The 18,051-nt window shown below is 41.7% G+C and overlaps 1 protein-coding gene across 8 annotated transcripts in view; it reads left to right on the top strand.

Moving 5' to 3' along the window:
* Positions 1-6,063: 6,063 nt before the first annotated feature.
* Positions 6,064-18,051, top strand: part of GOLGA4 (golgin A4) — a 100,921-nt gene continuing 88,933 nt past the window's right edge. For 6 of the 8 annotated variants that reach the window (XR_004960133.1, XM_036266370.1, XM_036266369.1 and 3 more), the window contains exons 1-2: positions 6,088-6,421; positions 15,599-15,688. Coding sequence is in view for 7 of the 8 variants with exons in the window: in XM_036266370.1 (XP_036122263.1) it covers positions 6,344-6,421; positions 15,599-15,688 (168 nt within the window). In the remaining variant the exon portion in view is untranslated. Of the gene's footprint in view, positions 6,422-15,598; positions 15,689-18,051 lie in introns of all 8 variants that reach the window. The other 2 variants (XM_036266376.1, XM_036266373.1) reach the window with 1 other exon arrangement.

The raw sequence follows: 18,051 nt of genomic DNA on the forward strand, positions 1-18,051 counted from the left end.
ACTGATGGCAACCACTGTCACTGGTTACTTGTATGTCTTTCCATATGTATTCTGTAACATCTGTGTGTTTACAAATATACAAGCATACATTTGTTGAACCATATGAACATTTTGAAGTTTAAAAAAATCATCAGTTTCATGAGATTCAACCTAACACATAGGTATATATGAATATAACTTTTAATCATACTAACGGTAGCATGCTATATATACAGTGCACTTTGATTTCTCACAACAAAAAAATCTTGAGATCTTCCCATATCTGTTTGCACAGAACTGCCTCATTTTTTTTTTTTTTTGTATTTTGTGCCTATTTATTTGTTTTCATGGCAAACTATTACTGTAAAACTTATATACAGTAAAAATGAATTTTCTGATGTATAGTTTTGGGAGTTTTAACACATGTATAGATCTGTATACCTTCCACCACAATCAGGAAACAAGTATTTTGAACATATCTTTGTAATCAACACCAATGACAAAGACAGAGTACTATTGGTGACAATACAGAATGCTACCTACTGGTAGGCACCCCAGGATCTCCCGCAACACCCTCTCCCCATTTCTATGCCTTTCCTATATCTCAAGACAGTATTTTCCTTGACTTCTAACACCTAGATTAATTTTGCCTACATGAAATCATGTAGTTTTGCTCCCAGATTTATTCCTGTTGGCATGTGATTACAATAAAGCAATGGATTGCATAATATTTCATTATATTATAGCATTTTTGACATGCAGAATTAACAAAAACCTTTTAGATAGATTGATAAATTGAACTATGTTCTTTTGTAATGGTTTCTGGATTTTCTGTTATACTTAGAAAGGCCTTGAGCACTCTAAAATTATAAAGTAAATCCTCTCATGTTTTCTTCTAGTACTTAAATTTTTTTAGGTGTAAGGAATGAATCCACTTTTTTTCCCCCAATACCATCTTATTATCCAAATACTCATTTAATCTTCACAAGAAGTTTATGATGTATACAATGACATGTCTTCTTTTTGCAAATGAAGAAACTGAAATATACAGAAATTAAGCAATTTTCTTCATTGCAGAACTAATAAAAAGCAAAGCTGGAATTTGAACCCAGCCAGTTGAGTTTAATGCTTTTGTGCTTATTCATAGCACTGCCCAGCCTTTCCACATTGGAGGATCCCACCCACACATCTTGACTATTTACAAGTGCGCTCTCTCTCTCTCTCTCTTTTTTACAACACAGTCTTCAAATGTTTGTTTATTTAGGATTCTGATTATCAAGTGGTTACTTAGTAAGGAGCGAGGAATTTGACACCTGCTCCCTCCATTTCATCAACTCTCTTGTTTCCAAGAGGCCTCATTCTTGAAATAAGACTTTTCCCCTTCAGCCCAGTGTTGGGTTTTCTCTACAAATGATTCTTCTCATTAAATTGTTGAGTCATCAGCCATGTAAACAACCCTAGCACATGTCATGTAAATAATCATAAAACTGGTAAAAATTAAATTGAACTACTTAAAAAAGATTGAGCAGGGTGTGTCTCAGAAGAGAAGGAAGTATCAAACATGTTAACAGTTGGCAACCAGGACAAAGGGCAAAAGGCCTAAGGCCAGTTTCCAGTTCTGTCACTGAGATTAGGTGACTGTGGGAAAGTCATTTTTTTTTTCCCTCTTCTTTGTGCAATAGCAATAATAATGTAGTCCCTCATTTCCCCCTAGTTTTTACTTACTTTCTGTCTACAATGGGAATTAAATTGTAAACAAAAATATGAAAAAAAAAATTCTTTAAAGAAAAGGCTTGAGGCTGAAAAGTTGGCTAAATTCCTGGGAGAGTCATAGTCTAAGTTTAGGCACTGATGTGTAGACCTTTCTTACATGGGAGGTTTTCCAAGTGTTTTATAACTTTCATTTATATAGCCATAGTGTGTTCTTTTGCAAAGAGTAAATATGAAAACATAATATGTTTCAGAGTGTTCTAATGAAATACATTAAAACAGTGTATGTAGCCCTGGCCGGTTTGGCTCAGCGATTAGAGCATCGGCCTGTGGTCCCGAGAGACCGGGGTTTCGGTTCCCGCTAAGGGCACGTACCTCGGTTGCAGTTTGTCCCCGGCCCTGGTTGGTCATGCGGGTGGCAGCCACTCGATGTGTGCCTTTCACGTTGATGTTTCTCTCTCTCTCTCCCTCCCACTGTACCTGAACAAAAAATGGAACAATGTCCTTGGGTGAGGATAAAAAAACAAAAACAAAAACAAAAAAAACAGTGTATGTAGTAATACAAATATTTCTATCTCCTTCAGATCTCTGCTACTTGCTACCGCCAAAGTGTGTGTGTGTGTGTGTGTGTATCCCCATTCCCCCTACAAATGTTGGGAAATCTGGCATGTGAAGAACAACAAAGCTATAGCAATTTCACATTTGAGGATAATCCTCTGACTATATGTATAGAATAAAAAAACATTTTTTTGCAATTAAGAAAGAATATATACTAACGAGGACACAAGTATCAATCAGATATTTTGGGAGCAGAGAGTTAAACATAGAGAGAATCAATGGTGCCCAGCTGGTGTGGTTCAGTGGTTGAGCATCAACCCATGCACCAGAAGGTCACTGGTTTGATTCCCGGTCAGGGCACATGCCCAGGCTGTGGGGGGCATGCAGGAGGCGGCCAGTCGATGTTCTGTCTCATTGATGTTTCTATCTCTCTCTCTAAAAATCAATAAAGAAAAAATAAAATAAAAAATAAAACAATGTCAATGGGAGTCTCTGCCTCTGCAGTAAGGGATCCAGAGGCAGTGTGGATGGTGATGTGGCTATGGGCTTTGAGCCATGAAGGCTCTGTGTTCAAATGCTGCCTCTACTATGTCCAAGCTGTGTTACTTTGGGTGAGATTCTTTTTTTTTTTTTTTTTTCAATCCTCACCCGAGGACATTTTTGCATTTTTTGTTCAGACAGAGCGGGAGGGAGAGAGAGGAAGAGAGAGAGAGAGAAACATCGATGTGAAGGGACACATCGAGTGGTTGCCACCCACACGACCAACCAGGGCCGGGGACAAACTGCAACCGAGGTACGTGCCCTTAGCGGGAACCGAACCCGGGTCTCTCTGTACCGCAGGCCGACGCTCTAACCGCTGAGCCAAACCGGCCAGGGCTGGGTGAGATTCTTAACCTCTCTGAGCCTCAGGTTTTACATTTTTTTTCTTTATTAAAAATTTTTTCCTTTGCCCTGGCCGGTTTGGCTCAGTGGTTGGAGCGCCGGCCTGTGGACCAGAGAGTCCCAGGTTTGGTTCCCGCTAGGGGCACGTACCCCCCACATTTTTTTTTTATTAATTTTTAGAGAGAGAGGCAGGATGAGGGAGAGAGTGTTAGAAACATCAAGGAGAGAAAACATTGACTGGCTGCCTCCTGCATGTCCCCTTCTGGGGATCAGCCCACAACTTGGGCATGTGCCCTGACCAGGAATCAAACCTGCAGCCACTTGGTGCATGGGTCGATGCTCAACCACTGAGCCACACTGGCTGGGCCAGGTTTTTAATTTTTATTTAAAAACTTCTCATACAGTCAAATTCAGTGTTTGTAGTATATAGTTTCCTGAGTTTTGACAAATGCATAGAGTTGTATATCTACCATGATATTTATGATATGAAATGTTTTATCATCCCAAAGATTCTCTCATACTGCCCCTTTATAGTTAACACTTCCCCCATTCTACCCCACCTCTGCCCTACTCAACTCCTAGCAAATACTTATCTTTTCTCTCTTCCTATAGACATTTCAGAATATCATATAAATGGAATCATATACATGTATGGCTTCTTTCAAGTCTGACATCTTTCATTTAGCAAAACTTATTGAGATCCATTCAGGTTGTTGTAGGTATCAAGAGTTCATTCTTTATATTTCAGAGTAGTATTCCATGGTGTGGATGTACCATTATTTATCCCTTGACTGGCTGAAAAATCTCTGGGTTTTGATAATTTGTGTCTTTCAAGGAATTTGACCCTTTTTCTATATTGTTAAATTTGGTGGCCTAAACTTATTTGTAATATTCCCTTATAATATCTGTAGAATCTGTAGTGATATCCCCTCTTCTGATACTGATAATCAATGTTTCTCTTTCTCAGTGAGTCTTGGTAGGGGCTTATCAATATTATTAATCTTTTTAACAAGCCAAATTTTATCTTTGTTGGTTTGCCTGTTTTCTATATAATTGAGTTTTGCTCTTATCTTTATTATTTCATTTATTCTTACTTTGGTTTTAATTTTCTTTTCTTTTTTTCTAACTTCTTAAGGTAGAAGCTTAGATTATTGATTTTCAACCTCTGTCATTTTCTAATATAAACATGTAATACTATAAATTTCCTTCTAAGTACTGCTTTAACTGCACCTCACAAACTTCGATAGTTCTGTTTTCATTTTCATTAATTTAACTTTTAAACAATTTTATTATTATTTTTTTGTTAATCCTCACCAGTGGATATTTTCCCATTGATTTTCAGATAGCATGGAAGGGGGTTAGGGAGAGAAACATTGATGTGAAAGAGACACATCCATTGGTTGCCTCCCTCATGGCTCCGACCAGGGTCGGGACCAAACTGCAACCGAGGTATGTGCCCTTGACTGGAATCGAACTTGTGACTCTGGTCCACAGGCCATCGCTCTAACCACTGAGTAACCGGCCAGGGCAAAAAGAAACTCTTGGCAATTATAGCACAGGTGTTCACTATGAGCTAGGAGAGGACTTAGCCTAGTTGTCAATTAAGTGTTCAGCCTGCTCTGGCTCTAATACATTTAGAGATCAGACTATGGAAACTTGCTTCTATAATTGCTAGTAAGTAAAATTTGCTAAAATGTGATCAGGTACATGTACTGTGGCAGGTTCTGATACCTGAGGCAATGTGAAGCAATTTAGTATAGCAGGTGGAAGTAGCTTGATGAGATGGACTCGATGGTTCACAGATGGGCAAAGTACAGGGTGTTGGATGAATCAGGCAGATAAACATTAAACTCTTTAGAATGATTGCATGTGCCAGGGTTAAATGTGTACTTTATTTTTTTTTTTTGGCATTACAATAAAACTTTATTTACAAACACAAGTGGAGGGCTGGATTTGGCCCATAGGCCATAGTCAGACCCTGTCCTGTTCCCGGCTTCCTGCGCTCACCCTCCTATCTTTTCCCTACAAACCAGGCAGAATGATCTTCCATTAAATGTATACTCTTTAGGGCTGTCTTCCACCAGGCTGTGAATTCTTTTTTTCTTTTTCTTTTCTTTATTGATTTTAGAGAGAGGAAGGGAGAGATAACATGGTTGAGAGAGAACATTGATTGGTCTCCTCCTGCATGCCCTTCACTGGGGATTTAGCCCACAACCTGGGCATGTGCCCTGACCAGGAATAGACTGGGCGACCTCTAGGTGCAGGGGTCAATGCTCAGCCACACTCGGGGGTCTAGGCTGTGACTTCTTTTAATACCTCCAAGTACGTGGCACTTCGAATGATATAGATTTTTGAATGAATATATTATTCATAATATATTATTTCGGTGTAATAAGAAACAAAGGCAGATGTCCAAATGTTTGAGATCTTACAATATCGTCCTGAAACATTTGGACTTTGGGAGCCTGGTGTCTTGCACTTCTCTGGGGAGCAGTAGAAGTACTAGGCACTAAAGATACAAAATCCTAACCATAGATACGGAACAAAAGTACACTGTCCTTTAGAACCAAAGCCAGGTTCCCTGATCACTCCCTCTCCCACCTCGACGCTCGCACACGTGGTTCTTCGCAGTGGGCCGGCCAGCCCGGCCATGCTAGATAGAAGTAGCACCCTCCCCGCCTAACCTCGCAGTGCCGAAGCCCGGGTGCGCGCCAGAGCAGTGCTCAGATCGGCCCTGGTCCCGGCTCTGAGCGCCTCTCCGCACGCGCTGGGTGTGGGCAGTGCAGAACCCGGCGTCTCCTTTCCCGCTCCCGCGTCCTGGAGCGGCAGCCGAGCGCGCATGTGCTGGCCCGACTCCGTGCTTGTCCCGTCCGGCGCTCCGTAGAAGCTCCCTGGGCGAGCTCCACGTAGGCCGCGCAAGCGCCTTTGGCACACAGTTCACCTGCCGCCGTTGTCGCCGCCGCCGCCGCCGCCGCCGGGGCTGGATGGGGGGCCGAGGGCAACCGGTGGCACCCAGAAGAAAGAGACGCGGCGGCGGCGACGCTGACACCCGCGGGACGAGAGTCCCGAACCGCCCGGGAGCCCAGGGAGTAGGCGGAGAGGCCCGGCCCCCGCCGTCCCCGGTGTAGAGGAGCCGCCTTCGCTGCCGCGGCTGGGTCTCCCTGGACACTCGCCCCTCAGGTCTCATTCACACCCAGGACCTCCGCGCTGCACCATGTTCAAGAAACTGAAGCAAAAGATCAGTGAGGAGCAGCAGCAGCAGCAGCTCCAGCAGGCGCTGGCCTCTACTCAGGTACTATGGCTGCCGCGCTCCTCTGGTTCGGACACACCTTGATTGACACCGGCTCCCCGGCGGAGACGAGGTTCTCCCGTGACCCTTGACCTCTAACCTGAGGATGCCCCCCAAGCCCCGGATTGGGAAGGACTCCTGCCCCGAGTGCCCCCTCCCAGAACTCCGTTCAGGAGAGTGGGTGGCGGTGGCCGGATCCCTCGTGATAGCTGACCCCTGGAGTTTTCCTAATGCCCGACCGCGGCCTGAGAATGAGTGAGAGGGGCACCGCCCGTGCGTGATGTTTGGCCCACGTTGAAGGTTCCCTCACCCAGCCGAGACCCCATTCAGGGTGAGGGCGGCAGGGGCAAACCCGAGTCCCTTGTAGTGTCTGATCTCTTGAAAGCCCCCTCTCCGAGGGCCAGGATCCCGCAGGACTCCTGACCCGTAACGGAAGTCTGATTCCAAACCCGGGGCCGGGGGTGAGGGCCCGGGTCGGGCCATTCAAGGCCAGGCTGCTGCCCGGCGCTGGGACCTGAAAGAGGCGGCGGTGTGGCCGGCGGCCAGCGCCCGAGGCTGTCACGAGTTAGTCACTTCGCATAACTTGGTTGATCCGGGACAGGCGGAGAGACTGACACTGAGGCCCTGCGGGGCTTGTGCCTGTCCACAACCCGGCTGCTTCTTCAAGTCTTGTAACGTTTGTTTTTCACGAATGCTGTTGCTTCAAGAAATGGCAGTTTCCAGGAAAAAGGGGGGCGTGTTAATACTCATTGAAAGAAACAGTCCCCTAAGCACCAGTGGTCTCTACAGTGAAGATGAGGGCTTCTACTAAATTTCTTCCCAGCCTTTCTGAATCTCAGCAGATTACGCAGACCTGTCTCTTGATTTTAGATTTTACAAGGAATGCTAAGTTTGGACTAATCCGGCATTTCTAGTACATTTTTAACATAATATTTATCTTATATAACTAATGAACAACTATTGCATTGAGTTTGTTCTGAACTATTAAATTGAAGTTGTTCTCCTAACTATAAAGCTCGTGAAGAGTAAAACAGTGCTTGAAATACTTTGGAACATGACAGTGAAGGCTTATTCATTCTCCCATGTAAAATGTAAATAGTGACTTAAACTTTAAATAGTAACTATTTTACTTTTCATACCATTTACTGCAGGCTTTTCTGAATTTACAAAACAATTATTTAAGAAACAAGAATGTGGGGAAGTGGTCATGTTAGTGAATGTGAGTCGTTTACATTTGTGTATTTTTTTTATCCTCACCCGAGAGCATTTTTCCGAGCATTTTTCCTTTTTGTTGTTCAGATAGAGTGGGAGGGAGAGAGAGGAGGAGTGAAAGAGAGAAACATCGACATGAAAGGGACACATCGAGTGGCTGCCACCCGCACGACCAACCAGGCTGGGGACAAACTGCAACAGAGGTATGTGCCCTTAGTGGGAACTGAATTGGACCGCAGGCCGACGCTCTAACCGTTGAGCCAAACCAGCCAGGGCTCGTTTACATTTGTGAATGTGTAAAATATCATTGATTCAAGATTTCACCTCTAGAAATTTAGTCTAAGAAAATTTAGGATGTGCAAAAAATTTAGCCACATGGATTTTCATTTCAATGTGTGTGTGTGTGTGTGTGTGTTTTAACATTTTTTTTTCTTTATTGATTTTAGAGAGAGAGGAAGGGAGAGGGAGAGAGAGAGAGAGAGAGAAACATCCATGAGAGAGAACGTCGATTGGCCGCCTCCTGCATGCCCCCCATTGGGGATCAGGCCCACAATCTGAGCATGTGCCCTGACCAGGAATGGAACCGCGACCTCTTGGTGCCTGGGTCGACGCTCAACTGCTGAGCCACACCAGCTGGGCTCAATGTGTTTTAAATAGGTAAAAATTGGCTAAGACTGTTCAACAATAGAAATAGTTGTATCAAGTAGTCGGTTATTATGCAGCCTTAAAAATGCCAAAATGTAGTGGGTTCTTACTATGTGCCAAGCATATTGTTTATTATTTTACACAGATTATATTATTTAATTGTGCATGAACCTATGAGGTAGATAATCTTTTATAGATGGAGTGAGTTTCAAAGAGATAAGTTGCCTAATATCACACTAGTGTTAGAACCTACAGAAAAAAGTATTATTAACATGCAAAGATGTTTGTTTTAAGAGACAGATTAAAAAGCATCATGTGATCCCAGTTTTGTGGGAAAAATACGAATATAAGTATATATACAAACAGTGAAAATAGTTTGAGAAGGATATGCTCAAAGGTGCTGGTGAGATGATTAGTCTTTGTCTTATTTGTAATGTTTAGTTTTTCTTCATGAAAATTAATTGCTTTTATGCATTAGCAAAGAGAGGTGGTTTTAGAATAGTAAAAAAGCTAGTTAGAAGCTAACTCATTAGAGTTCTGTTTCAGATAGGTTGGTGCCTCTGATGAGACAGTGCATCTGGATCAAATAAAATCACTTTGTGTGCAAAAGATTTAAAACATTCCCGTTTGATAATATGTATGTTTATTTATTCAGAATGCAAAAGGAAGTTACTACTGATCAACTACTGACAGAAACTGGATTCTGTTCTAGCCTCTGATTTTTATCTATTCAGAACCCTTTAGGATGAGTAGTCCCGGAATGATTGTTTTCAGAGTTAAGGATTTATTTCATGCCTTCATGAATTAAAAAAGAGAACAAAATACCTTTTTGATGACAATCCTTTTGCAACAGATTATACATTTAATGAGGTGTGAAAGGCCTTTTTCCCCACTCAAAAGTATTTATTTGTTTGTTCTTGGTCTAGGTTGAAAATTTTCCTCAGGTGGTTGAATGTATTTCTCCCCTTTCTGTGTTGCAGATGAAAAGTTGTAATTCCAAACCTGTTCTTTCTTCATGGGTAGTTAACATGATCTTTGAATATTCTCTTTTATCCTTGATTTTTAGAAAGTTCCTTTCTTTCTTTTTTTTTTTTTCCTATCCTCACCCGAGGACATTTTTCCATTTTTTGTTCAGATAGAGTGGGAGGGAGAGAGAGAGAGAGAGAGAGAAACATCGATATGAAGGGGGACACATCGAGTGGCTGCCACCCGCACGACCAACCAGGGCCGGGGACAAACTGCAACCGAGGTACATGCCCTTAGCGGGAACCGAACCCGGGTCTCTCCGGACCGCAGGCCGACGCTCTAACCACTGAGCCAAACCGGCCAGGGCCTTTCTTTCTTTTTTTATTGGTGGAAGCAGTTCAAGAGGGATGGGATCAGCTTTTTTCTATTTTAATGAAAGAATAAATTAGGTCAGAAAATATGGCATCTTATGTCATAAAGATTAAGGTTCTGTAAACTTTTGTTTTAGAGGTATCTGTGTGTGAAATGGTTCTTTTTTCTTTTTATCCTCACCTGAGGATTTTTTTTTGCATTTATCTTCAGATAGAGTGGGAGGGAGGGAGGGAGGAAGAAAGAGAGAGAAACATCTACGTGAGAGAGACACATGGAGTGGCTGCCACCCACAGGGCCTCAACCAGGGCCGGGACAAACTGCAACTGAGGTACATGCCCTTAGCGGGAACTGGACCTGGGACTCTCTGGTCCACCGGCCAACGCTCTAACTGCTGAGCCAAACCGGCCAGAGCATGAAATGGTTCTTTTTAATTTAAAAAGTGTTTAACTGTGAGTCCTAGTGGGAAAAAATTGAGAAACAGTGATCTAAAGACTATTGGAATAGTGGATGAGGGTATCAGAAGACCTGTGTACTAACCCACTCTTGTAGTAATGCAACCTGGACAAACCACATAAGCATTCTGAGCTTCTTATTTTCTCATCAGGAAATTGAGGATGATACTATCTGTCCTGCTTACCTTTCAGATTGGTTGTGAGGATCAAAAGAGCAAAGTATTTGAAAGCATTTGTAATTATAGAGCACTTATTTATTTAACAGAGCCTGCTAAGATGCTGTGCAGGGTGTTGCATCAGCCTTGAAGGGTAGATGTAGTCTCTGTACCATGGAGTTGAGAGACAAGTACTCCTAGCTTGGTGATAGGGTGCACAGGCTGTTGTGGCTACATATAAGAAGGCACTTCTGGAGAGGGTCAGTCAGGGTGACATCTGAGTAGAGTCTTGATAATGAAGTCATAGTATGTACAGACCAAGTATTCAAGCCTTAATATATCTAAAGGAGACTGTATTAGTTTTCTTATGTTGCCTAACAAATTACCACAACCTTAGTGCCTAGTAACCCAGTTATTATTTCACAGTCTGTATGTCAGAAGTCTGGTGTGGTACTACCTGGTTCCCTGCTCAGGATCTCACAAGGCTAAGATCAAGGTGTCATCCAGACTGTGTTCTCATCTGGAGTTTAGGATTCTTTTCCATGGTTGTGGTAGAATTTAGTCATTTGTGGTTGTAGGACTGTGGTCCTTCCTTCTTTCTTTTTTTTTTTATCCTCACCTGAGAACATTTTTCCATTTTTTGTTCAGATAGAGTGGGAGGGAAAGAGAGGAGGAGAGAAACATTGATGTGAAAGGGACATATCGAGTGGCTACCTCCCGCATGACCCAACCAGGGCTGGGGACAAACTGCAACCAAGGTATGTGCCCTTAGCAGGAACCGAATCTGGGCCTCTCTGGACTGCAGGCCGATGCCCTAACCGCTGAGCCAAACTGGCCAGGGCTGCGGTCCTTATTTCTTGCTGGCTATTGAAGGGGACCTCTTTCAGCTCCTAAGAGCTTCCTGAAGCTCCTTGTCACTTGCTTCCCCTAGGCACGTGCTTTCTTCAGGACAGCAGACGTGCATCTCTCTGCTCTCTGCCTCTGCCCTCATATTTGAAGGGCTTGTGTGATCAGGTTGGGCCCATCTACATCATCTCCTTTTGATTAATTCAAAGTCAACTGATTAATAAGCTTAAATATACCTACAAAATCCCTTTTGCTATGTAAGGTCAGATAATCAGGGGAGTGATATTTCATCAGATTTGGAGTCATCTTGGAATTCTGCATACTGGAGTGACTAAAATGGTTTTTCTTATACTGAAGTTGGGGCCTTTAGTTTCATAATAATAATAACCAGTCCGTTGGCCATTAAAATATTAATTGTGAGCTTGGATATAGCCATCAGGTTTCTTGACAAATAGCTTAGAAATCTGTCTTCAGATTTCTCATGGCTATGAAAACTAATTAGACCAAGTTTATTTTTAAGGCATCTAAATCCTATTATATTTTATTATTTTTATTTTCTGTTAATCCTCACCTGGGGGCACCCTTCCACTGTTTTCTTAGAGTAAAGGGAGGGAAGGAGAGATTGAGAGAGAGAGATCTACTGACCTCCTCCCACATGACCCCACCTCCCTCATGCAGATATCAAACCTGCAACCCAGGTAGTGCCCTTGGGTGGGACAAACTGCAATCGAACCTGAGACCCTTCAATTCCTGGCCCAATGCTCTAACCACTGAGAAAACTGGCCAGAGCAATCCTATTATATTTTGAAGTGAGGATAACCCATTAAAAATCCAGGGCCTTGGAGTACATGCTCAAGTACAGTTAGTTTTTATGCATGTTTTATACTTTGTAGTTACATCCATTCCTTCCTGTGATCTGTACTCTTGCAGCTCCAGAGGAAAACTTACAAGTTACCAGGCCAAACCTTGCTGGGTGGTACTACTATTCTGAGGACAATGTGTTTTAAAACCTAGTCTTCAAAGTTTTAAACCCCAACATTTGATTTTGCTGTTTTATCCAGAGCTAAAGAGGCTCTCAATTACTGATTAGGTTCACAGGCGGCCTAGGTAAAAAACATAGTATCAATTTTTATAAGTCACAGTGGGGATACAAGTTTTTAAGTGATTAGAAAGTCACTGTCTTGAGTAACCCTTTCTGGTACCTGGCAATTGGAAAGCTGAATTATTAACCTAAAGATTACTTGGAGATTGTGGAATCACAGCAGAGAGGATTGGTCAAGAGCTATTTCTTCTTACCTAGTAGTAGTTTTTTAATTACTACCTTATTTTTTTTGCCCCACAGCAGACCTTTTATTAAAGGGGATATTACATCTAACCATTTAAAAATAGATAAAAATGGAGCTCCTCCCTCTCATAGTGGCAGCCTTTGAATCATCTATATATTGCTGGCGTGGTTTGAAATGTATGGCTCTGGGTGTAGGAAGGGTTTATTGAATTTCTCTCAACTTCAGTGAAAGTTATTTCTGAAATGCTTTCAACATTTGCATTTTAGTCTCAGTCCTGGATAAACTGTCCACTGACTGCTTTCTGTTCCCATTTTCTAAGCACAATATTGACTTTTAGTCATACATTTTCTAGACATTTAAGACATTGATAAGGCTTTAGCTTTATTTCACGTTCAATCATTTTCTTGTTTAAAAATTTAAGATCTTACTGTTTTTGTTTTCATCCCGGGAAAGGATATCTTATTCTTTAAGTAACTTGTGCATGTAGCTAATTTCATCCATATCACTTGTTGATTTTTGGGGGTTCATCTTTTAGAAGGTGTACGTATTGGAATTTGTAGTTGTAAGTAACAAAAATCAGCCTACCTAGTTAAGCAGAAAAGGAATTTAATAAAGAATATTTGGTAGCTTACAGAATTTCCACGATGGCCTGACAATCTGAGGTGATTGCTATGCCCGGCCATTCTGGGGTGACTACACTAAGAAGAATGTTATAGCTTCCTCAGCTGGGCACTGGCATTGAATCTTCTACTGCACAGCTCCTGTGCATGACTGCATGAAGCTGACTCCATACTTTTCAGCTGATGAACTTTGGTTTTGCATGTTTATTTTCTCACGTCACTAACTTATGACTCAGAGTCTCATGTGGGTGTTTTCATTAGTGGAGCCCAGGTCACCTGAACCTAGGTGCAAAGAAGATTGGGTCAGTAAATTTTCTGAGTTTTAATTTACATACTTATAGCACTTAGGGGGAAAAAAAAGGATATTAAACTTTTACCATATTTTGTTGATGTTTCTCCCCCCTTCTCCAATTTAAACTGTTTCTTTTGATTTCTGCTTTTGACATAAAAGTCTTTGTCCTCTTCAGAGATTATAGAAATAGGCTCTTATATTTTCTTTTGTATTTCTTTTTTTTTTTTTTTTAATCCTCACCCGAGGACATTTTCCCATTTTTTACTCAGATAGAGCGGGAAGGAGAGAGAGGAAGAAAGAGAAACATCGATGTGAAAGGGACACATCAAGTGGCCGCCACCCACACGACCCAACCAGGGCCGGGGACAAACTGCAGCCAAGGTACATGCCCTTAGCGGGAACCGAATCCGGGTCTCTGTGGACCGCAGGCTGATACTCTTAACCGCTGAGCCAAACCGGCCAGGGCTTTTCTTTTATATTTCAATTTAAAAAATAATTTATTGATTTTTTTTTTTTTTTAGAGGGAGAGGAAGAGAGAGAAACATTGATATGAGAGCATAACATCAATCCCCTACTGGGGATTGAGCCCACAACCCAGGCATGTGCCCCAACCAGGAATCAAACCGGCAACCTTTGATTCACAAGATGATGTCTAACCAATTGAGCCACACCAGCCAGGGCTATATTTCAATTTTAAAAGATCATTTATTTATTTATTTTTATCCTCACCAGAGGACATTTTTCCATTTTTTGTTCCGGTAGAGTGGGAGGGAGAGAGAGGAACAGAGAGAGAGAGAGAGAGAGAAACATCGACATGAAAGGAACACATCGAGTGGCTGCCACCTGCACAACCGACCAGGGCCGGGGACAAACTGCAACCGAGGTACATGCCCTTAGCGGGAACCGAACCCGGGTCTCTCAGGACCGCAGGCTGACGCTCTAACCGCTGAGCCAAACCGGCCAGGGCTAAAAGATCATTTAAGTCTTTACTATAGCTTGAGTACAAAATGAGGGTATCTTTCTCCCCTCATATGGATGGCCATTTGTTCCAACATCATTTATTGGACATCTGTCTTTTTTAAAAAGTTATTTGTTTAAACATTTTTATTTTTCAATTAAAGTTGACATTCGATATTATTTTGTATAAGTTTCAGGGAAGGATCCTGAATTTTTGGCTCTATACTTTTAGGACTGTTTATAGCTCACCTTAAGTAGGCCTCAAACTTCTAGTTTAAATTTTGGCTCCTTTCTCCTGAGGGTTTTTGTGCTGAGGATTTTAGGAGTTGGGCTGTGTCCTTTATAGAACTAAATGGACTGGCTTCTCAGTATATAGCTGTGGTATATAAGGTAGGTGCAATGCAAGGCCCTTTACTAGAGAGAAGCTTGCCTGTGTATTTCATAGTATTGAGTATTAGAGCTGAAAGGCACTTTAAAGATTTTTTTTTTTTTATCCTCACCCGAGGATATTTTTCCATTTTTTGTACAGATAGAGTGGGAGGGAGAGAGAGAGGGAAACATCGACGTGAAGGGACACATCGGGTGGCTGCCACCCGCACGACCAACTAGGGCCGGGGACAAACTGCAACCGAGGTACATGCCCTTAGCGGGAACCGAACCCAGGTCTCTCCGGACCGCAGGCCGACGCTCTAACCACTGAGCCAAACTGGCCAGGGCTGGAAGGCACTTTAAAGATTGAACCGACAGCCTGGCTGGTGTGACTCAGTTGATCCATGCACCAAGAGGATTCTAGTTTGATTCTGGGTCAGGGCACATGCCCAAGTTGTGGGCCCAGTCCCCAGTGGGGAGCATGCAGGAGGTGACCAATTGATGTTCTCTCTCATCAGTGTTTCTATCTCTCTATACTTTTCCCTTCCTCTTTCTCTCAAATCAATAAAGAAAAACAAAAATTTTTTGAAATCAAGATTGAACTGATAACCTTATTTTTTTTAAATGAACTTTTAATTTTGGAATAATTTCAATTTACAGGAAAGTTGCAAAGATAATACAGAGCATTCATATACTCCTCACCTGGTTTTAGTTTCCCCTAATACTATCATCTTATTTTACTATCACAACCTTATTTTACAGATGGGTACATATAGCCCTCTGAAAGTTAATTTAGCTACTAGTTGGTAGCAGAGTCAGACCAAGGACCCAGTAGGTAGGCTGGGTCTCCTAGTTGATTATGTTTTAGTTATCTTTTTCTGTTTTTTCATGTATTTGCTCTTTTCCATTCTCTAGTTCTTTGGTCATGGGTTGAGAGAATGACTACTCAGCTCATAGTGTACTAATCATTGTAGTTTTTCTAATTTGTGCAATAATTTTTAAATCTAGGCTTCCTCCAACTCTTCAACGCCAACAGGAACCAGAAGCAGGACATCTTCGTTTACAGAGCAGTTTGATGAAGGTACACCCAATAGAGAGGTAAGTCTGGAATTTTATTAAATCTCTCACAAGAAGCTTATTAATCTAAAATGTAATGCAACTGTTGGTAACAAAACGGGAAATTATTTTGACAGGTCAATTATTGAATTCTTAAATATTGTTTTTTATTATATTCTCTTTTTGCAAATAGTTATGTTTTTGTAAAATGTATCTTTTTTTGAGAATCTTAATTTGAGAGGATAATATACTCTGCATTTAATATTTGAAGTTTTCAGAATAATTTGATAACAGTTTGTTCAGTTTGCTCAATTGCATTATATGGAGAAAAATCCTATAGTTTCAAGCTAGTGATTGGCAACTGTGAAGTAACTTCACAGTTGAAGTAACTTTACAGACTCCATGTGACTTGCACCTGGCATTATAGCTCAGCTTAGATTTTTTTCAACTTTTGATCTTTTTGTAAAGTTGGACACAAATAACAGAAAAGAAGGTAAAACATAAATGCACAAGTCAGTGAATTATTATGAAGTGAATCCCTATGTAACCCAGGTCTAGAAAAGGAACAGTATCAGCACTATAGTACTGCCTCCTCCTCCCTAAAAGAGTACCATCATCCTGACTTCTTGGTATTTGCTTCCTTCTCTTTATAGTATCACATAAGTGTGCTTTTTATTGTAAACATTATAGTTAAATATTTGTGTTGTTTCCAGTTTTTGGCTGTTATATTTTGTGATGCTATGAAAATTATTGTACATTTCTTTTGGTACACATGTACCTGCATTTCTTTTCCTATGTGCTTAGGAGTAGAGTCACTGGGTCAAAGGGTATACAGAACTTTGACACTTTAGAAGATGACAGTTGTTTTTTCAGAAAAGTTATAAAACTTTACCTTCCCACCAGTTTATCAGAGTTGCTGCTGTTCTACATCATTGTTAGTCTTTTTAATTTTAGCCATTCTGGTGGGTGTGTAGTGTTCTCTTATTGTAGTTTTAATTTGTGTTTTTCTAATGACTAGTAAGATGAACATTTTTTATCTGTGTATTGGTTATTTGATATCTTCTTTTATGAAGTGTTTGTTAAGTCTCTTGCTCATTTTTCTATTGGTTTGTCTTTTTTTAAAATTATTTTTTAATTCTTACCTGAGGATAGTTTTCCATTGATTTTTAGATAGGGTTGAGGAAAGAGAGGGGGGAAGAGAGAGAGAGAAAGAAAGAAAGAGAGAAAGAGAAAGAGGGAGAGAGAGGGGCAGAGAGAGAGACACACACACACACACACATTGATGTGCCTTCCATACACGCCCTGACCTAGGATTGAACCTGAAACCTAGGTATGTGCCCTGTCTGGGAATCGAACCCATCACCTTTTGGTGTATGGGATGACACTCCAAACAACTGAGCCACCTGGCTAGTGTTGGTTTGCTAGTGTTCTTTTGAGTATTTTTGTGTTTATATTCATAAGAGATGTTGGTCTGCAGTTTTCTTTTCTTTTTTTTGGTAATGTCTGGTTTGGGTACCAGGAACACATTGGCCTCATAAATTAGTTGAGAAGTGCTCCCTACTCTTATATTTTAGGGGAAGAGTTTGTGAAGATTAGTATTAATTCTTTTTTTTTTAATCCTCACCTGAGGGAGAGAAGGAGGGAGAGAGAGAGAAACATCTATGCGAAAGACACTTCAACTGGCTGCCACCCACACGACTCAAATTGGGGCCAGGGACAAACCGCAGTCGAGGTACATGCCCTTAGAGGGAACTGAACCCGGGTCCTTCTGGTCTGCAGGCTGATGCTCTAACTGCTGAGCCAAACCAGCCAGGGTAGTATTAATTCTTTAAATGTTTGATATAATTTGCCAGTGAAGCCATCTGGCCCTGGTGAAAGGAGGTTGAAAAAAGCCTTTGCGCCCTGGCCTGTTTGGCTCAGCAGTTAGAGCGTCAGCCCGCGGACCAGAGAGTCCTGGGTTCGGTTCCTGCTGAGGGCATGTACCTCAATTGCAGTTTGTCCCCGGCCCCATGGGGTTGTGTGGGTGGCAGCCGGTCGATGTGTCTCTCTCATATCTATGTTTCTCTCTCTCTTCCTCCCTCTCTCCTTCCCACTCTGTCTGAAGATAAATGCAAAAATGTCCTCGAGTGAGCATTAAAAAAAAAAGCCTTTGCTAACTGCTGCCTAGAGCTCTCTGTGGCCCATTATAAGATGCTTCTGTCCTTAGGGAGGCTTCATGATCAAGAACTGAACCAAATCTCACATTGGCTTAGTGATTGAGTCTGTGATAATCCGTGTATTGCCATAGGTCAGGAAACCCAAACTGGGGCCCAGGGAATCAGATTGACCAGGTAAGGAAGGATGAGTACAGAAGGAAGGAGAAAGATAATACCTTCTCAGAATGGGCCTGTAAATGAAAATTCTAA

This window comes from Molossus molossus, unplaced genomic scaffold (genome assembly GCF_014108415.1).
Source record: "Molossus molossus isolate mMolMol1 unplaced genomic scaffold, mMolMol1.p scaffold_m16_p_18, whole genome shotgun sequence".
NCBI lineage: Eukaryota > Metazoa > Chordata > Mammalia > Chiroptera > Molossidae > Molossus > Molossus molossus.